Source organism: Sapajus apella, unplaced genomic scaffold, assembly GCF_009761245.1.
Source record: "Sapajus apella isolate SASKATOON/1434 unplaced genomic scaffold, GSC_monkey_1.0 scaffold92, whole genome shotgun sequence".
In the NCBI taxonomy this organism is placed as follows: domain Eukaryota; kingdom Metazoa; phylum Chordata; class Mammalia; order Primates; family Cebidae; genus Sapajus; species Sapajus apella.
In genome coordinates, this window is record NW_022437032.1 from 4308864 (window position 1) to 4335218 (window position 26355).

Genomic DNA, 26355 nt, shown 5'->3' on the forward strand with positions numbered 1-26355 from the left:
TCTTTCTTTCTTTCTCTCTCTCTCTTTCTTTCTTTCTTTCTTTCTTTCTTTCTTTCTTTCTTCTTTCTTTCTCTTTCTTCTTCTTTCTCTCTTTCTTCCTTCCTTCCTTCCTTCCTTCCTTCCTTTCTTTCTTTCTCTCTCTCTCTCTCTCTCTTTCTTTCTTTCTTTCTTTCTGTCCCTCCCTCCCTCCCTCCCTCCCTCCCTTCCTTTCTTTCTTTCATATTTTTAGGATTTGTTATGTGCTTTACTGTTCTTAGCACTTCAATGAAATAAACTCATTGAATCCTTACAAGTTTTTAAGAAGGAGATTCCTGGTGTCCCCATTTTACGGAGTGGGGTAAGTGGTGACATGGCAAAGCCAAGCATCTGACTGTAGGGCCCGAGCTTTAAATGGCTTCTCAGGTTGTCTAACCCACTGCTGCCCGAGAGAACGTTCTATGGTGATGGAAAGAGTCTGTTCTATGCTGTCTGATTTGGTAGACACCGGCCACGTGTGGGCTTCTGAGCATTTGACATATGGTTTGTGCAACTGAAGAACTGACACTTAGGTTAATTGTTAATTATTTAACATTTTGATAACCACATGTGGCTCGCAGCTGCCATATTGGATGGCACAGGGCTAACCCCTTCAGCTTTAGTCTATTGCTTTGCAGTGGGGTTGTGAGCGGAAATTTACAGAGGAGTGTAGCTCAGGGCCTGGCACCTGGAAGGGACTGAGTGAGGCGTGCTGTTTACAGTGTTACTAAGTGTAGCAACTGTCTTCAGACGATAACGGTTAGCAGGCTTCCTTGGTGTCTGGAGAGTGGCAAAAGGAAGTTGAGTTTCATTCATGCCTGGGATGACCAACCTATCCCAAGTTGCCTGCAACCTTCTCAGCTTTAAAACTGGAAGTCTTACATTCTCGGAGCCCCCTCAATCCCAGGCAAAGCAGGACGGTTGGTCACTCTGTTCTTGCTTCAGATGGTTGACCAAAGAGGCCTCTGGGAATGAGTCTTCCTCAATAGGCTCCACTGAAGAGAACCCCCTCTACACCCTTAAAGGCTGCACTCTGGAATTTGCCAAGTAAATCACCAGGCAAGCCACCTGCCTGCTCTGTGCCTCAGTTTCCCTTTTGGAAAGTGGGGGAGGGGATTCCCCTCTTTGCAGAGTGGTTGCAAGAAATTTGGTGGCTGCGTGATTTTTGACTTACTGGACATTCAGTGAGACTTCCTTACTTTGAATTCCTTGGCACACAGTAGGTGGACAGATAATGGCTGCTCTTTGGGAGAACAGTATTACTCAGGCTTCCCTGCTGGAGGCCACCCTGGTTGAGGCAGGCTTGAAGAGAGTCCCCTGGGCGGGGTTGGGGGTGGGGCTTTCTCAGGCCCAGTTCCAGTTGGTCTCTGTGGGCCAGCATCTATCTCCAGCAGAAGTGGTTATGTCTGAAAGCTGCCCAGTGAAGCTATTGTGGGCCAGTGCTGGAGAACAGAGTGGTCCCACGGATGGAGCCAGCAGCCTCTCAATGCCTCTTTAAGTTCAAGTCTCTCTGTGAGAGCGTGCGGGGGGCGGGGGGGGGTGTATGTGATGAATCACCAGCCTTGGTTGCTACCCACAATTTTATCAGAGCTCACAACAGTATCTGAAGTCCATTTTCAAAGCCAGCTTTATCTTTGGGCTCAGAATTTCCCACCCTGCAGGCAGGTGAAGAGGCAGATCTAGTTCAAGTCCAGAAAAGGCATCTTGAGTGCTGCGCCTCCCCCTCTCCCCCTCCTCCCCTTCCCCACGGACCTTCCGGGGGTCGCGTGGCCTACTGCTGCGAACCATGCGTGGCATTGCACGGACTTTCTCCTGGACACCGTGCAAAGTTCATGATATCCCTTCTCTTTATTTTCCTGTTTATTCAGAGCATGTGTAAACACATGGGTTGCCTAGTTTCAGCCTCTCTTTGGCCATTTCATTATTTCTGGAGCCTCTGAGCATCACTGGAAACCTTGGATTTTCTAAATGAATCTAAAAATAAACTCTTTGAAAAAAAATTCTCAAAGTTGGAGAGTTGACACAAGGCACCGTTATTTATTTCTTTTCCTTCCTCCTCCTTCTCCTCTTCCTCCTCCCCACCATCCCTGAACACACAAAAATCTGGGCAGCCAGAAGCAGTGAGGGACTGGGAAGGGCCCCCTGGGCGAACGTCCAGGAGCTTGGACAACCTGGGGTGTTGGTTTGAACCCTGGGCCGCTTTCTCCGAGAGGCGCCCGCTTGGCAACTGGGGGGCTTGGGAGTCTCGGGCATGATTTATGAAAAGCTGCCGCGGGCCAGGGAAGGCGGTGGCTGGGGCACTCCTTGCAAACAGCCGCCTGGAGCTCCTGCAGGGCCGACTTGGACACTCGCAGGCCCCCACCCCCTTCTTTTCGCCGTCGCCCGCTTCGCTCCCTCTCCCAGACTTTTCTCGCGAACAATCAGGGACTTGTGCTGGCGGCCGAAGGAGCCACGGAGCTGGCTGGCCGCGGAGGAGGCGACGTCATGGATTCCTGAGTGTGAAGTTTGCAGGAAAGCCCTTAGTTTTGGAGATGGACGGGATCCAGTGGTTTCCATGGCGCTGGATAAACAGGAGGAAACAGTGAGGGAATCCCGTTATTTTACTGCATTGAAAGCCTATAAACACGGAGCGCGGGGAAGGAAGTCGCGTTGCCTTTGGAGTAAGCCCGATCGCGGAGCCGCGCCGACTCCGCCGCGCCGGGAGCCGGGAGGCGCGCAGCTCCCGGGCCGCTCCGAGGCTCCTCGGCCAGGGCAGCCCCGCGGGCACGCGGTAGAGAAGACGGCGCCCCCTCGGCTGCTGGTCTATACAAACAGACCCCCCTTTCCAAACACCCGCCAAGCCCCCGTCCCCTCCAGATGCAGAGAGAGGCTGCGTTCAGACTGGGGCACTGCCATCCCCTCCGCATCATGGGGTCTGTGGACCAAGGTAACTGACTCTCGATCCCTTCCAGCCTTTTCCGCTCGCTCCTCCCGGCCCTTTCCTGCTGCTCCCGTCCGTCCCGGGCAGCACTTTCGGCTCCGGGCAGAGGTCGGTGTGGGAGGCCCAGGACCCTGCTCGCTCTGGGCGCACAGGTAGTGTGGCCCGCGGAGGGGCGCCCGCGCCCCGGCCAGGGAAGGGACCTTTGGGAAGGCGACTTTGGACAACTTTGCGCGGGGGCAGGGAAGCGTCGCGAGCCGGGATTCCCTGGGCCAGTCTGTCGGGAGGATTTTACCCTCCACGGGACACCGGGAGGGATTCTCGCTACTAACCGCTGGCTGTTTAACCCTTTCAGCACTCAGCTTTTGACAGCAAATGCCATAACGCTGCAGTATTATCATTATTACTTTTTTTTTCTTTTAAGAGAACAGGCTTGGCATTTTACTAGATAGTAAGTATAGTAGGGAAGACTGCTTTCTAACAGTTACAGCAGCAGCAGAGGCTCTGGGACATTCAAACCATTTTCTTCCCCTTTTTGGATGTGCCTGCTGGATACAGTCCTCCAGCTACCCCTTTAGAGTGCAATGTACCATCAGTTGTTTGGGGATCTGATTACACTCTACTTTCCCTTTTTCTGCTTTTTTCCCCCTTCTCTTGGACTTAGCCTTAGTGTCACGCCACTTGGATCTTAGGGGAGGGGGTTAACTGGTCGGGATTGCGGAGGGGCTTTGGCTCCACAATAATGAATCGGTCTTTAAAAGTGGAAACGGGCAAAGCGTTGTGTTTTTCAGAGGGGAGCTCGGCGTTGGGGGCTGCGGGGCCCGGCTGCCAGTGGGAAGGGCTTCGAGAGTGAAGTGAAATAAATTCGCGGAGGAGGAGTTAGCCTCGTGTCATAAAACCAGAGTTGAATGTAGGTTTTGTGCTCTGCGTGGCTGATTACAGTTCTGGGGAGGGGGGAAGAAATGACAATTTCAGTAAATAAGCCTGAGAGGCTTTCTTTTCTTTTCTTTTCTTTTCCTTTTTTCTTTTTTTCTTTTCTTTTCTTCTTTCTTTCTTCTTTCTCTCTCTCTCTTTCTTTCTTTTCTTTTCTTTCTCTTTCCTTTCTTTCTTTTTTCTTTTTCTTCTTTTTTTTTTTTTACAAACTAGATTGAAGCCAAATGCCTTGGGTTAGGTAAACCGTGTGCTTTGCCACAGCAGACCTCAATGACACATATTTTTAGCTGAGCTGCGTTTTTGAAAGCAAGACCCGGCCGGCACTTTGAACGTTTTAACGGGGACCAGTTTATCCTGTCCCCTGTCAAGCCTATGACATAATGGCCAAAAAAAAAAAAAAAATCACGAATATCACATCATCTGTAAAAGCGATGCACTCAGACAGACGACAGACATATTAAGGGTGAGAAAGGGTTTTTACTGTCATAAATACTGAAACCGGGTGTTTGATGTTCTGACGGTGGGGGCGGAGGTCAGCCTAATGCCAAATTCAGCTCTATTTGGAAAGAGAGCGAGAAAGAACTTGGATGAGAAACGGGGCTTCTGTTTTCCTGTGTGATCTGACACAAGCCTTTAATTTTATTGAGGCTGCTAACTCTGCGCCCCAGGTGTGTGAACTAGCTCTGCTGAGGTTTCAAAGTGTGTATTTTGTGAGTGCATGTTCAATAGCTACCCTTCCCAGCCCATGCCCATGTGTGCAGGGATTGTGGGTATGGGCACGCCAGTGTGTGTGTGTGTGTGTGTGTGTGTGTGTGTGCGTGTGTGTGTGTACATGTGGGAGACAAGGGCACCAGATTGTTCCAGGCGACTCATGCTTGGTCCGCCAAGGCAACTCACTGGGCATATAGAATGCAATTCCAGGAGTCAGAGACAGCTGGCTTGACACAGGCTGATCCAAATGCTTCCACTCTGCCCTGCACAGCGGTCTCTTGAGGAGAAGCCTGATGCCCCCTTAGACTCAGACACAGACTCCAGTGTGCCTGCAGATGGGTGGGGTCATTAGAGAAGAGAAATATTTGCATGTTAAAAAATACCAAACTTTCTGCACAGAAAGCAGCACTGGCCCTGTGAAAAACTGAAGATCTGAAAGAGGTGTGTTCAGCTTTATCTGAAGTAAGATGATGGAAAGTATTTCAGGAATAAACAAACCCAGGGTGAGCTTTGTTCACTCCCAAACCCAGCCTCCCTGCCTTCTGCCTGCATTAGAATTTCTGCTTGGCCACATCACAACTGTGTGATCTTGGGCAAGTGACTTAACTTCTCTGTGCCACATTAATCTATAAAATGGAGCCGATAATTATGCCTCTCTTACAGGGTTGGTATGAGATTCAAAGAGGTAAATAAAGCAGATAAGGTGCCAAAAATGGTGTCTTGCTCCATAAATAGTAGCTACAAAAATTATTATAGGAAAGAAGTGAACCAGTAACTGATGTTGGGGAGAAACTGGATTTGACAGTAGACGTTCTCTGAAGAGATGCAGTACTTTATACTTTTCGAGGTACTTTTAAACTGACTGGAACTTTACAATGACACATATAGGGTTACGATCATGGCTTCTGAAGCCTCAATTTTCTCATTTGCAAAAAAGGAATAATGATAGTATCAACTTCATAGAATTGTCGAGAGCATCGTATGAAATGATGCATGCGAAATGCTTAGCTCTGCACCTAACATGCGGTCAGCACGCACCGAACGGCATTATTGTCTGACAGTTGAGGATAGTGAGACCCAGCTTTGCCCAAGATCACACAGCAGATAAGGAGCACAGTGCCTGGTGCCTGGCACACAGTGAGTGCTCAGTTGCTGTCCTGGATGGTGACAGCAAACATAAGCTGAGCATTGACTGGAGTAGGACAAGGGGTTAGGTGCTCTGGAAGTATTAAGTCTCTTAATTGAAATAGCACTGTAGATGATAAGTACTGCAATCATGGTGTCCTTCCTGGAGGAGGAGTGGGGGCACAGAGATGTGTGGCAATGGGCCAAGTGTTAGCTGGGAAGAAAGTGGTGGAGCTTTTCTTTGAACCCAGGCTCTTGACCATATGCTCTGCTGTTTCTGAAACTCACTAACATCATCATAATTTTTTATGCCATTTGACAGATGAGGTGACTGAGGTGGGACCAGATCCTGGTTCTGGGATCCTTCCCCAATGCCATGTTGTTCCCTGACATGTGCTGGGAGGGAAAGAGACATATGGGAGGATGTGGAGGATATAAGTCTCATTGCTAGACATGGGGAAACTGAGGCAGCAGCTGATTTGTGAGTTAGCAAGGGCTTCTTGCTTTGACTTCCCTCAGGGAAATGAAAGCACAAGACTTCTACTCTTAGTAGAAGAATAAAGTCCCCAGCCAGCGAGTGTGGCAGCTCCAAAGCTGATGCTGCTTTCTATACTGAGAACTCCTCTCAGGGAGCCCTCCTCCTGGCTAGTCCTTCCCTTGCTACTCAGATGGCCCTTTGTCCAGGAAGTCCCTCCAGTCTCTCTTCTCAGACTCCAGAGAGAATCACACGTTCACCAGACACTCCAATGACCAGCTTTATTAAGAACTTTCCCTGCCTTGATTATAAGCCCCCTGAGGACAGGTACCGGGTCTCCTATTTCTGTGAGTCTCCACTGGGGTCCAGGTGACAGTGCTACTTCCAAGAGGTTAACAGCTTGAGCTCTGAATCAGAGGTTCAAATCTTGACTCGGCCACTTGTGTGAGTTACTTCACTTGTGCCTCAGTTTCCCCATGTTAGGAAAGAGTGATATTAATGTTACCCAGAATAATGTTTAATAAATGTAGCAACCAGGTATAAACCAATCAGAACTATAGGAGCAGGGTCCCTAGACGCTTCTCTGCGGAGCCAGGCTTTATTTATTTGCTGAATTGTGGGGAGGGTCCCAGGCAGTGGAAGTCTTTGGAGGGTGGTAGGAAGCAGGGAAACAGCAAATAATCTATGGAAGTTCTCAATCTTTTAATAAACAATATAATCCTCAAGGTATCCATTCAAAAAATAATTGCTGTCATTACTATTGTATAATTTATTATGTCAACAGTTATCCCCCCCAAAAAAGATCAATGCCTAAATCCAATGACTAAATACTTTCTTTTGTGTTTTCTCATTGCATAGGTCACATTTAATATGTAAATGACAGATTATTTCGTCTTCCTGATGGGAAGAAGCCAGTCAAGTTTCTATTTTTTAAATTTTTATTTATTTATTTTTAAAAATTTATTTGTTTTACCTTAGGTGCATACTATATCTGGCATTTCTCCCCTTGCTATCCCTCCCCACCCTCCCCTCCCTCTCCACCCCTATTTTTTTATTTTTAAGACAGGGTCTTACTCTGTCTCCCAGGATGGAGTGCAGTGGTGTGATCATGGTTCACTGCAGCCTTGACCTCCTGGGCTCAAGCAATCCTCCCACCTCAGCCTCCGGGGTAGCTGGGACTAGAGGTGTTCACCACCATACCTGGCTAATTTTTTAAATTGTTTGTAGAGATGAGGTCTTGCTATGTTGCCTAGGCTGGTCTTAAATTCTTGGGGTCGAATAATACTCCCACCTTGGCCTCCCAAAGTGCTGAATTTCCAGGCATGAGCCACTGTGCTTGGCCAGGTTCCTGTTTTTGTTCCTTTGCTAGAAGAGGAATTTGAGAATCTCTGCCCACCCAGCCTGGATGGGAGGCCCCCTCCTGGCTCTGCTGGCCTCTGCCCTGTGCTGCCTGCATCCTGGTACTAATCACACTGATGGTCTGACTAATTTGTCCATGTCCTCCAATAGATTTGAACTCCAGGAACCAGAAACCACACCTCTCTTGGTCAGCACTGTATCCTCAGTGCTAGGAGAGTGCCTGGCACTTAGTAGATGCTCAGTGATTCTCTTGGTTAAAGGGATGGATGAATGGATGAGTTATGAATGTCTGCAGCATGGTAGAAGTTCTGTGGCTTGTTAAGACCCCAGAATTCGGACAAACTGAGGCATTGCACTTTCACTGTGTCTCACTCTCTTCTGCTTCCTTTTAAAAGTGACAGTGACCTTTTGACTTCCACATTTTCCCAACTGGAGCTGGTGATTTCAGTGGGATTTCTCCTGGGCCATCCAGCAGGCACTCACGTTCCTGTTGTCTGGAATAAATAAGCCTCCAATAACAGCAACAAACCACAAATGAAAATGACAATGACAGCAGCCACCACTCATTGAGTGCCAAGTGTGTGCCACCCTAAGCATCCTCCCTCCAGTCCTGCAGTTAATGGTCCCCATTTTGCACAGGAAGATAGAGTCACTCACCAGGGTCACACCCTAGCAAGTGGCGAGCTGGGATTGAATCCCACACCCCCATGTTGCTCCCTGACTGTAATACTAAATAATCATAAAAAGAGTGTGATCATCTTTTTCCTATTGGACGTATACCCTAAGGCCAGCCACTTTACAGATATTATCTCATTGGAGTCTCACACACACCCAAAAATCCCTGAGAGATTGGTATAGAATATGATCCTCCTTTTAGAGAAGACAGGGAGTGGTCAAGGCATTTTATGGGGCAGCCCTGGGCCCGGCTGATGCCAAAAGCAGCAGGACCACTCAGGTAAGATGAGCTGGAAAGGAAGGCCCCAGCCCCCTAAGGGAACCAGCCTGCCGCAAAGTCTGGAGTGAGGGGAATCTCCTCCCTCCCCGGTTGACTTTCGGCGCCATTCAGTGACTCCTGGCAGCCCCGTCCCCTCCCCGCTCTGCCTCTCTCTATCACAATGAACCTATCCAGGGGTCCTTTCCTCAGAGCTTCTCTGGGTGGCTGAAGCCAGCTGCGTGTTTCTTTTCCCTGACACTCCAGGGCTCCCACCTCCAGCAAAACCGCTGCTTTCCACGCAGCCTTGCTACGCACTCCTGGTCCCTCTCTTTGCCTGGGCCTGTACAAGGCCTCCTGTCTGGGTTTCCTCTCCTTTCCTTCACATCTTTCTCGAAGGCCCAGCCCAATTTCCATCTCCCCTTAGATGCCCCCTTGACCATTTAATGTGTTTTCATCAGAATTTTTAGGGATCTACCGTGGGCCGGGTACTTTCCAAGATGCTGGGGATTCAGTGGTGAACGAGGCAGATGCAGGGTGTGCCCTCATGAGGGTGCCAGGAAAGAGCCAGGGTGACTTCAGACGCTGTGAGGGACCAGGGACCAAAGGAACTCAAAAGGCCACTGTCGTTGTTAAAAGGACAGTGGAGTTGAGAATGACTTGGGGTGTGTGTGTGTGTCTGGTGGGTGGGTGGGTGTGTTAGTTTCCAGTCGCTGCTGTAACAAATGACCACAAATTGAATGGCTTAAAACAACACACATTTATCGTCTCATAGTTCTGGAGGCCAGAAGTTTGAATCGAGGTGTCACAGGGCCATGCTGTCTTTGAAGGCTCTAGGAGGAAACCCTTCCTTGCCTCTCCCAGCTTCCAGTGGCTCCTGGAGACCCTTGGCCCTCCGTGCCTGTGGCTGCGTCACTCCCATCTCTGCCTTTGTCTTCACGTGACCGTCTTCCCGAGTGCCTGTGTGTTGATGCCTCTGGTCAGGGGGCGGCCGTCATTGGCCTGGGACCTGTTAGGTCTGGTAGGATCTCATCTGAACTTGATCACATCTCAAAGACACTATTGTCAGAAGGTCCTATTCTCAGGATCTTGAATTGGGACTTGAATATATTTTTTGGTGGAGTGGGGAGGGACGCTTCGATCCACAAGAGTAGGATTTCTCATTCAGGCTGCATGGCCCTTCCTCTCTAAGGCGATGCCTTTTTCTGGTTGACCCTGAATGGTGAGGAACCTGTGTGTAAGACGTCTGGAAGAAGAGCATTCCAGGCAGAATGAGCCGTAATTGCAGAGGCCTGGGAAGAGGCATGTGCTTGGGACGTAAGGAGCCCAATGGGGCGGGACCAGAAAGGGCGGGGGGAGCATGATGGAGGCAAGGTCACAGGACAGGGTCACATAGGATCTTGTAAGGAGTCTCAAGTTCATTCTCAGGGTGATCGGGAGCCCTGGGGGAATGTTCGGCAGCAGTGTGTAGTCTCACGAACCTTTTCTTTCTTTTTTATTTCTTTTTTGAGACAGAGTCTTGCCCTGTCACCCAGGCTGGAGTGCAATGGCACGATCTCCGCTCACTGCAACCCCTGTCTCCTGGGTTCACGCGGGATTTTCCTGCCCCAGCCTCCTGAGTAGCTGGGATTACAGGTACCTGCCACCACACCCAGCTAATTTTTTTGTATTTTTAGTAGAGATGGAGTTTCACCATGTTGGCCAGGCTGGTCTCAAACTCGTGACCTCCTGATCCGCCTAATCCCGCCTCCCAAAGTGCTGGGATTACAGGCGTGAGCCACCGTGCCTGGCCATCATGAACCTTTACAAATGGCCATACTGCCCATTCAGGGGAGACCTCCCTCTAGCCAGGTAAGAGTGAATGCAAGGCCAGCAGACCAGAGGCTCCTGCAGTGGCCCAGGCAGGAGCTGCAGATGGCTGGGGCCAGTGTGGGGCAGGAGAGGCGCTCAGAGACAGTGCCTCCCAATCCACAGAGCTTTCTTCTGTAAGGTTCTTCAACTGTGTTCCCTGGAGCATACAACCACAGAGACAGTCCCTGACTTTGGTACCTAGGGGTAGATGCTGTCAATCCTGTGACTATTTGAACCACTTCAGATGTGCCTTTCTATTTCAGCCACGCCTGGATTCCCCTCAGCAGCTCTTTCCCCACCCTCTGCTATCACTGGCAGTCATGAGACTTTTCAGCGTTTCATCTTGATCCAAAAATGTCCCGAAGCGAATCACCCAGGAATAGCATGACTCAGTAATGAGTATCAGACTCGTGTGGGACAAACCATTTCCATGGTGCATGTGTGACTTTGCAAGTCACATCACAACCTTCTGTATGCCTTAGCTTCTTTCACTGAAAAGTGGCAATTAGAAATTCTCACACATGGGGGTGTTTTAAGGTTGAAAGGAAGTCATGTCTGTGAAACTCTCAGCAAAGGCAAAGCGGTCAGTTTCTGTTAGCTGCCATGTTCACTATTATTTTACTGTTTTAATTTCAATTTATTACTTTCCTCCAGTTCAATAACTTTCAAGAGTTCCCACAGGGACTAAAGCTACTTTCTACCAAGCCTCTAGGGTCCTTCTGTAGGGTCCTGAGGACCCACTTCAGTCACCGAGCCCCTGAGTCCAGAGGTGTTAGTGGAGGGTCTAACACAGGCAGAGCTCCTGGCAAGGTGATGGGGAGAAAATCCAATGTGTGTGAGACATGCGTGTTTGCATTTGAAAGTCAGATAAAGACGTTTTTGTGAAGTTGGGGGAGACGTAATCCTGGGAAGTCATTCACAAGCTAAGTGACTGTGAGCTTAGGTGAAGTCTAATGATCGTGTTGACGAGAAGCGAAAGAGGGAGAGAACAGCTGATGTCTTGTGCTTTTTTGGAGGGAGACAGGGGGGTGGGGGTGGGCTCCAGGGTTCAGTTGTGTGGATGGGAGCTGAGGATGGGTACCTCTGAGTCAGCCAGCTCGTCCTCATCACTCCCTGACTTCAAAGATTAGGAAATTGGCACAGATATTTGAGTCTGCAAAGAATATGGCAGAGAAGAGAATGGAGAGAGAATCGGTCTTGGTGCATACCGGGGAAGACAGCCTGGGTGATGGGGTGGGGGGACAGTGGGCCGAGGGTGACAGGTTCACTGAGAAATGATTGTGGGGATGGGCAGATACGAACCAACGCTGTATCCCCTAACTAACCAGCCCCACCCATCCTGCCCCTTGAGGCTCTGCCTTAGTAGAAGATGGAGCCTCCCTGGCTGAGGGATGGTGATATCTCTTGTTCAGTTAAGAGCAAGGACCGTAGTTTAAGGGGAAGGCAGGTTTACTGAGTCTGCTTTCCTAAACATTGTTACCCAAGACAGAGGGGAATGTGTTAGAAAGCAAGGAACAAAGAGGAGAAACAAAACCAGGGCAAAGTGTTTGTGCAGGGACTAGGTGGAAGGGATCAAGAACCTACAGCCCAGGTGCTCACGCTCACGTGCTCCCGGCAGGTGGCACGGATGAATGAGGCAGCCAGCTGGGGTCTGGAGGGAACTGGGGTGGGGGCGCGTGCCCAGGGAACAGCCTCTACTCACCTCCAGCTGATTGGTCCGTACGGGAATGTGAACCCGAGTGGTTGGATCTGCCTGCCTTTTTTTTTTTTTTTTTTAAGAAGTTGGAAATTTGGATTTTTATGTGAAATTTCCCGATTTAAAACTGTTAGTTCAGCCTGACACAGGGAGGGGAACAACACACACTGGGGCCTTGCTGGGAAGGTGGGGGAGGAGAGAGCATCAGGATAAATAGTTAATGCATGTGGGGCTTAATACCTAGGTGATGGGTTGATAGGTGCAGCAAACCACCATAGCACACGTTTACCTGTGTAACAAACATGCACGTCCTGCACGTGTATCCTGGCACTTAAAATAAAATAAAATCGAATTAAAAAAATAAAAATGTTGGTTCAGATTGAAAAGAAGTAACTGGGCAGGGCAAACCTAAGATGCCTGCAGGCTGGATTGGCGGAGCTGCTGGGGACCTGTGGCGTCTGCTGCTGTCACATGGGGCATCTCCCTACGGTCCACAGCTTGACTTGAGCGCTGGCTTTTATTAGAACCCTGCTGTCTTAGAGGGTACCGACGGCCTGGCCGTCAGTGCCTGCCCAGTGGGAGGGTGGCGTATGCAACTAACTGCCTTTTGCTGCAATTCCCTCTTTGAAAATAGTTTTCTCACAACAGAGGAGCCCTCTTCGGGCTTTAAAAGACTCCTTAGGAGATGAGAGGTTGGAGTGCAGGTCGGGTTTGAAACTGTCATGTTTTCTAAATCTATAAGGAGCTCATCCCTGAAATCGGCTTTACAAGAGCACGAGGATGCCAGTGAGCTGTCTGGGGGAACAAACGCAAGAAATTCAGTCATGGGGATGAACCGTATACATACACATACACATACACAAACACACATGCGTACATGAAATGTCTATACATTCAAGACAGGTCCTTGCTCTGTCACCCGGGCCGGAGTGCGGTGTCACGAACACGGCTCGCTGCAGCCTCGACCTCCTGGCTCCAGCCCTCCTCCTGTTTCGGCTTCGTGAAGATGAGGTGTCACTGTGTTACTCAGGCTGGTCTTGAACTTCTGGGTTCAAGTGATCTTCCCACCTCGGCCTCCCAAAATGATGGGATTACAGGCATGGGCCCAGGATGAACCATGTTTTAATATAATATTTTTAAAACAAAATTAATTGCAAAAATCCATGATAAACTCAAAAAAAAAAAAGGCCAGATTTGCTAGCTTGAGCCCAGGAGTTCAAGACCAACCTAGGCAACATAGTGAGACCTTGTCTCTAAATGAAAGAATGCGGGGCACGGTGGCAGGAGCCTGTAGTCCCAGCTACTAGGAGGCTGAGGTGAGAGGAGCAGCTGAGCCCGGGGAAGCTGAAGCTGCAGTGAGCCATGATCGTGCCACCACACTCCATCCTGGGCGACAGAGTGGGACCCTGCCGCAAAAGAAATAAATAAATAAAATACAAATGTGAAATAAAGACAAGATCAACATTACTCATTTTCCCCTTGGCCTCAGGGTGCAGTGCAGCTCACATGGACTGTTACTGACTGTCTTTATTAAAATTCTAATAGCTTGTTCACCAAGGATTTTTTGTTTTGCATTCATTTTGATGTTTTAAAACATGGTGTGAAGATATGATTGATCTGATTACTGAGCTTTTAGCGCCCTCTTTAATTTTGCCTCTCTCTCTCTTTTTTTTTTTTTAAGACGGGGCCTCTCTCTGTTGCCTAGGCTGGGGTGTAGTGGCGTGATCTCAGCACACTGCAACCTCCGCCTCCTGCATTCAAGTGATTCTTCTGCCTCAGCCTCCCGAGTAGCTGGGACTACAGGCACACACCACCATGCCTGACCAGTTTTTTGTATTTTTAGTAGAGACAGGGTTTCACCACATTGGCCAGGCTGGTCTCGAATTCCTGACCTTGTGATCCGCCTGCGTTGGCCTCACGAAGTGCTGGAATTACAGGTGTGAGCCACCGTGCCTGGCCTAATTTTGTCTCTCTTGCTTCACCCTAGTGCCAGCCTTGCTGGAGTCAAATGCATCTGTCTTTAAGTTCTAGTTTAACACCTAGAGTGGTCATGAGTCCCAGGGAATGCTTCAGTCGAAGGGAGATTGTTTCTGGAGTCTGGTAAAGAATGTTCTCAGTTTTTGAATCCAACTTAAAACGTTTCAATGCCTGCCTTATATAAGCAGTGTTTTATTACAGTGGGGGGTTGTTAGAACATGGAGTTCATGATGAAATTTTGTAACTTATCTGTTATACAGATGGTCCCTGACTTACGACGTTTGACAGGATTTCTTTACTTTACAACGATGTGAAGGTGATACGCATTTAGTAGAAAATGCACTTTGGGTACCCATAAACCATTCTCTTTTCCTCTTTCAGTACAGTATCCAATAAATTACAGAAGATAGTCAACACTTTATTATAAAGTAGTCTTTGTGTTGGGTGATTTTGCCCAAAATCAGTTGTGTAGACGAATGTAAGTGTTCTGAGCATGTTGAAGGCAGGCTAGACTAAGCTATGGTGTTCAGTAGGTTAAGTGTATTAAATGCATTTTAAATCTTTATTATTATTATTATTTAGAGTCGGGGTCTTGCTCTGTTGGAATGCAGTGGTGCGATCATGGCTCACTGTAGTCTTAAGCTCCTGGGCTCCAATGGGAGCCCGGCTAATTTATTTGTATTTTTCATAGAGATGGGCTCTTGCTATGTTGCCTAGGCTGGTCTCATACTCATGGCCTCAGCCATCCTCCTGCCTCAGCCTCCATGGTGCTGCAATTATAGGCCTGAGCCACCATACCCTGCCTAAATGCATGTTCAACTTAACAATATTTTATTTTATTTTATTTTATTTTTGAGACAGAGTCTTGCTCTGTCACCAGACTGGAGTACAGTGGTGCAATCTCAGCTCATTGCAATCTCCGATTCCCTGGTTCAAGCGATTCTCCTGGCTCAGTCTCTCAAGTAGCTGGGATTGCAGGCACACACCACCATGCCCAGCTAATTTTTGTACTGTTAGTAGAGATGGGGTATCACCATGTTGGCCAGGAGGGCCTCGAACTCCTGATCCGCTCACCTCGGCCTCCCAAAGTGCTGGGATTACAGGCATGAGCCACCACGCCCGGTCACAGTATTTTCAATGTATGGCAGTTATACCGTGATGTCACTTACATAAGTTGAGGAGCACCCGTGCACTATCAGAACTGGCCACAACACTTTCAGGGCATTGTGCAAAATGAAAAAGCATGGCCTCTTGTTCAAAAGCATTTAGAATTTTTAAAATGTCAACAGCAGAGCATTCAACCAAGTGCAGGGTCCCTCTAAGCACAGGCTGTTCCAGGTGTGGGGAACTGTGTGACTCTGCATGTCACAGCCCATGAGCGAGCCCTGGCTGCTACTCAGATAAGCTTGATATTCCTTGTTAGTGTTAAACAGCCCTTGAATTTTAGAGCTGAAATGGTAACACAGGTATTATCTAATGCATCTCCTCCCAATTTACAGATGGAGAAACTGAGGCACAGGAGATATCTTGCTTAAAGGTCACAGAGAGAGTTAGAGGAAGAACTCAGTTTAGATTCTGGGCCTCCCAGCTCTGGGTTATTCTCTCTTTTTTTTTTGTTTTTGGAGACAGAGTCTCGCTCTGTCACCCAGGCTGCAGTGCAGTGGCACCATCTTGGCTCACAGCAGCCTCTGCCTCCCAGGTTCATGTGATTCTCCTGCCTCAGCCTCCTGAGTATCTGGGACTACAGGCATCCGCCACCAAGCCCAGCCAATTTTTTTTTATTTTCAGTAGAGACAGGGTTTCACTATGTTCGCCAGGATGGTCTCAATCTCCTGACCTCACGGTCTGCCCGCCTCGGCCTCCCAAAGTGCTGGGATTACAGGGGGGAGCCACCTCTCCTGGCCTGGGTTGTCCTTTAATGTACCACAAGACCACTCCAGGCTCGGTCACACATTTATGTGTTCGTGCCATTGACCTTCAGCAGGAAGGTCAGCCTGGAGGGGGTGGAAGGGATTCAAATGTCCCAGTCTTGTTATAAAGACCTCAAGAACATATTTTCTATGACAGACATTGTCCTTTATAAATAGTCTTTTTTTCTCTCTCACTCCTTGCTTTGGAGACAGGGTCTTGCTATGTTTCCTCAGCTGGAGTGCTGTGGCTGTTCACAGGTGCAATTGCCACGCATCGCAGCCTCGAACTCATGGGCTTGAGCGATCCTTCCATCTCCGCCTCCGAGTAGCTGGAAGTACCAGTGCGCACCACCGTACCAGGCTCTTTTTCTTTTTAAACAGCATGTGCAGGCAGAATTTCCCTGAAGCCACTGAGTCAGATGAAATGTTATTTCTCTGCAAATAATTACAGGTACTGGAACCAGGCTAGAGGCTGGGCTGCCAAGGCTATAAAACACTGCTACATTTCAGGACATCCTTGTTGAGTCCCATTACGCTGAGCAAAGAAGGGACTTGGGTTCTTCTAGCGGTGCAGTTTTATTCACTGATTGATCCCTCCGGTAGAGGCTCTGTTGGGCGTCATTCTTCCATTCATTCCTTCAGCTGCTTTTTAAGTGAGAACCTACCACGTACTGGGTACCAGTCTACGATCTGGGGAAACAGGGGGCTTGCCAGATAAAAATACAGGATGTCCACTTACATTTGAATTTGGGGTAAACCGTGAATAATTTCTTAGTTTATGTTTGCCCCACATACTTTTTGGGACATAATTCTACTAGGAAAAGCATTTGTTGTCTAAAATTCAAATTTAACTGGGTGGGGGTGTCCTGTATTTGTATTTGCTAAGCTTGGCAACCCTAGATATCCCAGGGAAGAAAACAGACAAATATCCCTGCCTGTGTGGTGATTGCATTTAAGTGAAAGGAACAGGCAACAAACTGATGAAGATATCTACATGTGAATAAAATATGCCATAGTGAAAAGGGCAATGAGGAACACGAAACAGGGTGAGGAGACAGAGAATGCCGGGGAAGGCGATTTTTATTAGGACAGGCAGGGACGGTCTCTTGGAGGAGGTGACTTCTGGGCTGTAAAATGAAGTGAAGTAGTGGCCAGGCAATATCGGAGGGAACAGTAGGTGCAAAGGCCCTGAGGTGGGGTCATGTGGGCATTTTCTTTTCTTTTCTTTTTTTTTTTTTGAGACAGAGTTTCACTCTTGTCTCCCAGGCTGGAGTGCAACGGCACAATCCCGGCTCACTGTAACCTCCACCTCCCGGGTTCAGGCGATTCTCCTGTCTCAGCCTCCTTAGTAGCTGGGATTATAGACATACTCCTCCATGCCCTGCTATTGGTTTTGTTGTTGTTGTTGTTGTTGTTGTTTTGTTTTGTATTTTTAGTAGAGACGGCGTTTCTCCATGTTGGTCAGGCTCGAACTCCTGACCTCAGGTGATCCGCCTGCCTTGGCCTCCCAAAGTGCTAGGATTACAGGTGTGAACCACCGCACCTGGCCTTATGGGCATTTTCAAGGAACAAGTGGATGATCAGGGTGACAGAGGGAGTAAGAGAAGGGGAGAATGGCAAGAGCTGATACCCAAGGAGGGGCAGGTGGGATGCAGCTTATGTAGGGCCTTGCAGACCAAGGGCTTTGTATTTAATTTTAATTTAACGGGAAACCACTGGAGGGTTTATCAGATGTATATTTTTTAAAGGCTCCCTCTAGCTGCTCCACATAGGGACAAACATGGAAGTAGCAAGTCCAGAGAGGAGGCTTCTGCAGTTGTCCAAGTAAGAAATGAGGGCTGGATTCTTGGGAGGTGGAGGAAGAACAGTGAAGTTAGTGAGAAATGGGAGGCTTTGGGTTACATTTGGTGCAACTGTCTGCATTTGCTGAGGGTTTGCATGTGGGCATGAGAAAAGGTGAAGACTAAAGAACCACTCCTTGGTGTTTGATTGGAGAACTGGATTAAAGGCAGAACCATACTTGAGTTGAGGCACAGTGAGGCGGGAGCAGCTGGAGACACAGGGTTTGGTGTTGGACTCATTCACATTGAGATGCCTGTTAGATGCCCCAATGGAAATGTTGGATTGCCAGTTGGATATATGAGCCTGGATTTCTGTGGAGAGACCGAGGTTGTAGATAAAAATGAGCTTTCTACCAGAAGGTGGAAAGGAAGGCAGAGCTGTGGGTGGTGGGTAACTCCAGGGCCATCTTGAGGAACCTGGGGACTCAGAGCCACTTTGAGTGGCAGGAGGAGCTTCTTGAAAGAGCTTCAGGAGTCAATGCTTCTTGAATATTTCTATCCAGGTGGACCCAAATTATGCTCCATTTTAAGGAAGCCTAGAAGAGGAAGAGAAGTAACTCACAGATGGATCAAAGGATGAGAGTCTGAGTCTCGTGAATCCTTCCACGTTCTCTTATCTCTATGGTTACCACGTCTCTGTAGTCCACGCCCCCTTTATCTCTTGCCTGGATGGCTGTAAGAACCGCCTAAGATCTAGGCCTTGTTCCTAACAGCACAAATTATTTATTTTTGAATTGAAAATATGCCTTTTCCCCAGCCTGAACTCCCACCCTTCAAGGTGGCCTGTGGAGAAGAAGACCTATTTACCCCTCACTCTCCAGCAGAAACTCCTTTATGGGTTGACACCTAGTCAGAACCACTTCCTTTTAAAGAACTCTGATTATAGTAGTGCAGTCTCCAAATCCTGGAAGCTTCGAAAATATATCCACTGTTCAGAGGGACAAGCAAGGCAGTTAGAGTTTAGATTGTCCTGAACTGTCCTGCCTCAGGCTGAAATTTTTGTAGCACTTGATCAGTTGGAAAGTAATCTTCCCTTTGATATCTCATTTTATTATTGGGTATTTGAAGAGGAAGTGGTGTTGGGGTAAGAATTTAGGTTCTTGCTCTAGCAATTGGGTAGCTAGGGTAAGCCTCAGGGAGGAGAACCCTTAAAGAAACTCTTAAGGATTTTAAAGAAAGTAAACCTCTGCATCCATCCAGGCAAACATCTATTCTTCCATTGATTAATGGATCCATTCATCCATGCAACACATTCACTCTTTCATCCATCCATTCATTCATCTATCCTCCATGAAGCCATCCATCTATCCTTCATTCATCCACCATCCACCATCCATCATCTGTCCATCTACCCTCCATCCACCCACCCATCCATCCATCCATCCCCTATCCATCCATCTACCCATCTATTCATCCCTCCATCTATCTTCCATCCATCTATCCATTCATCCATTTATCCTCCATCTATCCATCTACCATCCATCCACCCATCCATCATCCCTCCGTCCCCTATCCATCCATCCATCTACCCATCCATCCATCCATCTCCACCCATCCATCCATCCACCCATCCATCCATCCATGCATCATGCATCCATCTCCACCCATCCATCCATCCACCCATCCATCCATCCATCTCCACCCATCCATCCATCCACCCATCCATCCATCCATGCATCATGCATCCATCCTCCATTTATCCATACATCCATTGTACATAAAGCTGGAAATGAGGTGGTCATAGCTTCTGCCTTAGTGGATCTCACAGGCTAGTGCAGATAAAAATCTCTGATTGACCCAGTCTGGGTCCACTTCTTTGCTAGGGGAGGGTGGGGCAGCTAGGTTGATAGCTCTACCAAGACTATGTTTAGAGTAGTTTCCCCAAGGAACACACAGGTGCAGTTATGAGAAGAAGGGAGAAATTATTCTGGGTAGGCACAATCAACAAATGTCCACTAGATTTAGTGGCACTTAATAATTACGGGATGGAGGGATGAGGAAGGATGTGGGGAGGCATCCCCAGCTTTTCTCCTTTTCTAAAGCCTAGGGAAAGCCTGGTTTTCTTGCTTATTGGTCAAAATTTCATCAGCTGGACCTTGGGTCCCTGTCATAAGGACCCAGAAGCATCCACCTCATTCTAGATACTTGTCTCAAAGTATCCTAGCTGGGGTCATTACCCTCCTCCACCTAAATGCATCAGGCACCCCCAAGATGCTTGTTGGATACACATGGCTTAGCAGTGCTTAAAGTTAGGAAACAAAGGCTGGGATTTCTTTCTGCTCTGACAACCAGGAGGTACTGCTCAGAGATTCTCATCTCTGGCACACATTAGAAGCATCTGGCGAGCTTTTACAAAATACCGATGCCTGAGTCCCAACCCCAAACATTCTGATCAAATTGATGTCTGGTGGTGCTCAGGTATTTGAATAAAAATTTTAACAGCTCTCCAGGTGATTCTAATGTGTAGTCTGGGTTAAGAACCACTGGTCTGAGTGCAATTTGGAAAACGCTGTTCGTAGCTGGGCTGCTTTGCTTTCAGGACATAGGTATGATGATGGGACAGGCTGTGGCTGTGGAGGGTTGCATCTCCAACATCTTGTGGCAGTGCCAGGCAGGTGCTCCATAAATATTTGTGGAATGATGGATGGCTTGGCACAAATCCCCTTAATGGAGCTGAGATGGCTCCCCTGAAGAGTGCATGTCCTCAATTCTTCCTTGCCCATGGGGAAGGATTCTAATCACTTGAGGTCAAGCTGTGGTTCTCACGAGGATCTTAAGACCTCTCCCACCTAATCTCATCCTCCACACTGGCTGCACCTTAGATTCATCTGAAGTTTAAAAAAATATTTTCAAACATTCTGCTTCAGTGAGTTTGGATTGCAGCCTGGCACGGATGTGTAAAAAGGTGTCCCAGGTGATTCTAATATGTAGGAAGGGTTGAAGACCACTGTTTTGGTCTTTTCTACTTCTTTGTGTCTGTTTCCAACTTCAGGTAAGTTGGCAGAGCCCCCTGGCAGAGTTATTGGGGGGTGTTCCTTAGTTACCAGGTCCTTATGCAGTGTTTGCTGAATGTACCTGTTCATTAATGCTCACGTTGGGTGCTTAATTAAAAATACATATTCACGGCCGGGCGTGGCGGCTCATGCCTGTAATCCCAGCACTTTGGGAGGCCGAGGCGGGTGGATCACAACCCAGGAGTTCAAGACCAGCCTGGCCAACATGGTGAAAGCCTGTCTTTACTAAAAATACAAAAATTAGCTGGGCGTGGTGGTGCGTGCCTGTAATTCCAGCTACTCTGGAGGCTGAGGCAGGAGAATTGGTTGAGCCGGAACCAGGGAGGCAGAGGTTGCAGTGAGCCAAGATCATGCCACTGCACTCCAGCCTGGGCTAAAGAGTGAGACTCCGTCTCAAAAACAAAAACAAAAATAAACAAAAACCAAAACACATTCATGAGTCTGTATTTAGACTTCTGGAATCAGAAGCTCCAGGGAGGGGCCTGGGAATCCTGCTTTAAACAAGCAGCCAGGCGTGTCTGTCACCTGCCAACCGCTCTGTCACAACTGCACTCGTCCTTCTGCCTCCAGCACACCCAGCCCCTGCGAGCTCTGGCTCTGCCTTTTGGTTCTCACTGCCAGAACACTTCCCCAAGGTCGCTTCATCAATCAGGTTTCTTCAAATGTCACCTCCCCAGAGAGGTCCTCCTTGACCACCTAAGGGACTGATGCCTCCCCAACCTTTAGCCCATACCCTGGTGAGTTCCTCCTGGGCCGATAAGGAGATGCTTTTTGTCCTGTTTCTCTCCTTCAGGCTTCTCCCACGACCAGAGCCTGAGCGTCTGAGGGCAACACTGGCTGGTTCCTGCTGGGTGCCAGCACCTGGCACGTGGTAGGTGGCCAGGAGGCATAGCTGTAAGGGTGGGACTAGTGCTCTCAGGCTGATTTCTTCCCAGGCGCTGGGGACTTGAGTTCAGGGCCACGCAGGTGTCTGAAGCACTGTGAAAACCATGGTCGCCCCCGTGGGCACGCGGAGGGACACCCCCTCCCACCCCTTGGAGAAGAAAAGCAGGAAGAAGTGTGGGGCCGGTGGGTCTCTTAGGGCAAAAGTCCTAGAGGCGGCAGCTTTCTTGTCTAGACCGTGGTTCGGGCAGGGTGTGTCGCGCTCACCCGTGGAGGGCGGGAGTCAGCGGCCGCTCGAGCGCCCGGCGGTGGCCCGGGACGGTGCGGTCAGGCCCGCGGGCGGCCTCCTTCCTCCCGGCACCGGCCAGCCCAAGCCGCGCGCCCCTCCCCTCCGGTCCGCGGGTGGCGGCCCCGCCCCCGCCGGCCTGGCCGCCCTGTCCCCGCCTCCACGCCCCCCCTTCCCCGGGCTGCAACAGGTGCCTCCGAGCAGGAAGCTCGCGCCGCCGTCGCCGCTGCCGCCGCTCAGCTTCCCCGGGCGCGTCCAGGACCCGCTGCGCCAGGAGCGCCGTCCCCGGACCCGGCGTGCGTCCCCACGAGGAAGGGGACCCCGCTGCTCCAGCCGCCTCGCCGCCCGGCGTCCTGCCGCCTTCGCCACTCACCGGCGAGGGGTCCCGGAGCCAGCCGCACCCGCCCTTGCCCCCAGCCCCGCAGCCCTCCCGCCCTGCGCGCCATGAACGCCCCCGGGCAGCAGCTCGAACCCGACGGTGGGGACGCCCCAGGCCATGAGCCCGGGGGCAGCCCCCAGGACGAGCTTGACTTCTCCATCCTCTTCGACTATGAGTATATGAATCCGAACGAAGGTCGGTGGAGGTCCCCCTGGCCCCGCCCCTGAGCCCGCCAGGGGCTCAGGCCTGGGGACAGGGCACAGGGGTCTTTTTGGCTTCAGCTGCTCCCCTTCCTAAGGGGCCTGGAGGGAGGGTGCCCATACCCAGGTGCCAGGGAGGGGAGGTGTCAGTGGCCACTGCCACCCGTAGGGGGCGGTCGGCTCCCTCTTGCCCCTTAGGGGCACCAGTTTCTGGTTGCTCGTGACTGCTCCCTGAGGGTCACTCTCAGCAAAACAAGAGGTGGAAGGCAGGTCCCAAGGCTGGGGGGCGGGTGCCGTCTGCTGGCCTCTTGCCTGGGACTGGGCTGTCAGAGGGCAACAGACGTGATTTATGTGCCTTTGGAGGGAGGAGGTGAAAAAGCAAAGAATGGAATTAGCAGGGAGGGGGCATTGCAAAAAAAAAAAAAATGGGTTGCCACTGAACGCAGTTATCAAGGCTAGGAGGCTGCTCCTTCCCTCCAGGCACTGACGTGAGGCCATGCTGTCCCATCGTCTCCTGTGAGCAGTGCTTGTTGGGGACTTTGTGTTGAAACCGAGGAAGAGGTTGTGTCTGATACTGGAGGGCGTTGAAGCCTTTGGTGTGATAAGGCTGGCCCATTTCCTCCCTGGGTTCTGCTGCCGCTGTGAATCCATCACATATCACCCAGCAGAGGATTGCTCTGAGCTTCATTAAGTGATCTACGCTTAGTCCTAATGGATGGGGGGCAGCTGAGGCGTGGATTCAGGACACAGCCTCTTTCTGCTTGAACTTTATCACTCTGTGCCTCCAACTGCCCTCAGTCACTGGGGGCTGGGGACTTCCCCAGGCTGGGCCCAGTGCTCATCTGTCACTTCACGTGTTTAACAGGAGCTTGCGTTAGACAGAGGAGGAGGAGGGGGAGGAGGCGACCACATGCCCAACCTCACTGTATATTTCTGGTTAGCAGGTTGTCTTGGAAAAAACAAAAAAACCCAACCAGGCTTCCTGATTTTGACAGCCCAGCCCAGCTCAGCCCAGCCCAGCCAGTGCTTGTTGAAGGCTCGGGGCAGGCCTGTTGGTAGCTTCCAGGCACACTCTGGGCTTGCCTACATCTGGTGTGTAGGAAGGGCTTGTGCTCACTGGCTCGTGGAGGAAGCTGTCAAGGAGACTTGGTGGCCTGATGTTTCCCACAGGCGCTGTGTTAGGCAGAGCAATGAAGTTTTAACTTCCATCAGTGTCCTCTCTCGGCCACCTGAGATGAGGGGTTTGCTTTAGCGTTGGGTATCCTATTCACTTGGATACCCAGAGATTGTCATTAGTCATAATTTTGTGTTTTGGCTGGAGATGGAAATAATTAGCCAGCAGGAGAGACCAGCCTCCTAGAGTTGCAATCTGGTGGACATCTTTTGCTTTGAAAAGATAAATTAAGAATCTGCAAACGATCCTCATTAACATCCATGGTCTTTCTGTTCATTAAGATTAAAGTGTTTTTCAGGGAACTAATACTCACACCGCTCCCAGATTTGTAATCAGCTTTTATTTTTCTTGTCGGGTGGGGTTGGGGGGATTTCCGGGGAAGTAGTTTCCAAGCCAATTCTGAAGGGAGGTACTTTTTATAGTTTTTCTTGGCAAGCGATGCTTGGTGGCCACCAGATGGGTATCTAAATGACCACAGTGAAAGCCCTGGAATCTGTTTTTTCAAAAAAGAAAAAAAAAAAAAAAAAAAAAAACAAAAAACCACACACACACAAACTGTATTTTTTGGAACAGTTTCAGATTTACAGAAAAGTTGCAAAGATAGCACAGAGTTCCCATATACCCAATATCCCAGTTCCCCATGTTACTAACATTTTTCATTAGTAGGTGCATTTATTGTAACCAGCGAACCAATATTGACATGTTATTAACTGAGGTTTACGCCTTATTCAGATTGAGAATGTTTTTTATGACCCTCACTGTTTTGAGGAGTGTTGGTTGTATTGTAGACTGTCCCCCATTAGACTAGGGCTTTAGGTTTTCAGGAGGAAGCTGCAAAGATGAAGTGCCCTTCTCATCACATCATACTGAGAGTATGTACTGTTCAGCCAGGCTCGGTGGCCTGTCATCCCAGCACTTTGGAGGCTGAGGAGGGCAGATCACCTGAGGTCAGGAGCTCAAGACCAGCCTGGCTAACATGGTAAAACTCCGACTCTGCTAAAAATACACTGATTAGCCAGGCCTGGTGGCAGGTGCCTGTAATCCCAGCTACTCAGGAGGCTGACGCAGAATTGCTTGAACCTGGGAAGCAGAGGTTTAAGTGAGCAGAGATGGCGCCATTGCACTCCAGCCTGGGTGACAATAGTGAGACCATGTCTCAAAAAAAAAAAAGTACTATCCATGTCATTTATCATTGATATCAACCTTGATCACCCGGCAGAGGTAGCTTTTGTCAGTTTCTCCAAGCTCTTTGGAAGGCCTTACTATATGAAGCCCACACTTAAGGAGTAGAGAGTAAATACTCTGGAATCTGGAAAGCACTGACTCTGCTGAGAAGTAGGCAGCACAGAAGAGTCAGCACCCAGGAAGAGAGGGGATGTCATGGCCGGGAGAAGGATGTCACAGCCGGGAGCGGTGGCTCATGCCTGCAATCCCAACACTGGGAGGTTGAGGTGGGAAGATCGCTTGAGTCCAAGGCTTCAAGAGCAGCCTGGGCAACATAGCAAGACCTCATCTCTAATAAAAATAAAAAATAAAATAATTAGCCTAGCCTAGTTGCGCGTGCCTATAGACCCAGCTTCCCAGGTACTTGGCAGGCTTAGGTGGGAGAATTGCTTAACCCCAGGAGTTGGAGGCTGTACTGAGCCGTGATCATGCCACTGCACTCCAGCCCACAGGGCAGAGCAAAACCCTGTCTCAAACCAGCAAACCAAACAAAAACAGAGAAGGGGCCTGGTGAGCTTTGAAAGGCTAGTGTGAACTGCCCCAGGTGGGCATCTGGCTCTGGGTCACCCAGATGTTAGTAGCAGTCACATCTCCTTGCTTTCTGTATGGTGGAAGTCCCCAGGGGCCAACACTACCCTTTATCTTGTTATTTTGTCCCAGATGGCAACATATTGGTGATGCATGTAAAGTTCTACCCTTAACTCTGGGCATGAGCTTGGCAAAAACCAAGGAAAGAAAAGTACTACTAATGGGACAGACATTGTAGTTAGAATTGGTGAAGGTAAATTAGGAAATTTTGGGGAAGTTGGATGCTCATTTTATGGAGTTTAGCGTGTAGCGGACGTTCATTAGCCCGTGCGATTCCACTCCAATTCTAGAAGTCAGGCATTATTATGACCCCTGTTTTATGGAGGAGGACGCTAAGGCACAGAGAGGGAGAATAATTTTCCCAGAATGGGCAGTCTTGCTCCAGATCATGTGTTCTGAACTACTGTGTGAGGTCCCTCATTCTCTCATTTGGTAAGAGACACATGTGAACCAGTTAGCAAGGTGTCTCGGACTGTGGCAGGGCTGGAATTGAAAACATTTACCAACAGGGTGATCTGGAGTGAGTCATCTCGCCTCTCTGGACCGCTGTCTGCTTATCTGTAAAATGGCTGAAATAATACCACTTGCCTCGTTAGGACTGCTGTCTGCCTCCAATAGGTTAGCCCATTGAAGTCAACACAGCATGTGATCTGTTACTAGTGTTTTAGTAAACCCTTGCTTTTGTTAATGGAGTAGTAAACCCTTGCTCAATTAATAGGAGACATCGTTTGTTTACTCATTCAGCTATTGAGCATCTACTGTGTTAGACCCTAGGGTCACAGTGGGGAATAAGACCCGGATCCTGCTCTCTGAGCTACTGCCTCTAATTGTGCCTCTCTTGTTTTCTCTTGTGTAATTGCTTTAACT

General features: G+C 49.2%; 2 protein-coding genes across 7 annotated transcripts in view; one reads left to right on the forward strand and one right to left on the reverse strand.

Annotated features, from left to right (window-relative positions):
- Nucleotides 1-1553: 1553 nt before the first annotated feature.
- On the reverse strand, nt 1554-3395 carry LOC116535163. The gene is made up of 2 exons (XM_032255988.1): nt 2951-3395; nt 1554-2575 (listed from the first exon to the last, which is right to left on the reverse strand). The coding sequence occupies exons 1-2, from the start codon at nt 3331-3333 to the stop codon at nt 2272-2274; spliced, it is 687 nt and encodes a 228-aa protein (XP_032111879.1). The 5' UTR covers nt 3334-3395; the 3' UTR covers nt 1554-2271.
- Nucleotides 2667-26355, forward strand: part of NFATC2 (nuclear factor of activated T cells 2) — a 177739-nt gene continuing 154050 nt past the window's right edge. For 4 of the 6 annotated variants that reach the window (XM_032255982.1, XM_032255984.1, XM_032255981.1 and 1 more), the window contains exon 1: nt 22117-22497. In XM_032255982.1, coding sequence (XP_032111873.1) covers nt 22368-22497 — 130 coding nt within the window. In that variant the 5' untranslated portion in view covers nt 22117-22367. Of the gene's footprint in view, nt 2942-22116; nt 22498-26355 lie in introns of those variants that run through there. The other 2 variants (XM_032255987.1, XM_032255986.1) reach the window with 1 other exon arrangement.

What these genes read in the sequence shown, in the direction of transcription:
- LOC116535163 (XM_032255988.1), bottom strand. Translation starts at nt 3,333, where the DNA reads ATGATAATACTGCAGCGTTATGGCATTTGCTGTCAAAAGCTGAGTGCT. An exon ending in AAGGCTGGAAGGGATCGAGA is followed by an intron (nt 2,576 to 2,950) that starts GTCAGTTACCTT and finishes CTGTTTATCCAG; the next exon opens with CGCCATGGAAACCACTGGAT.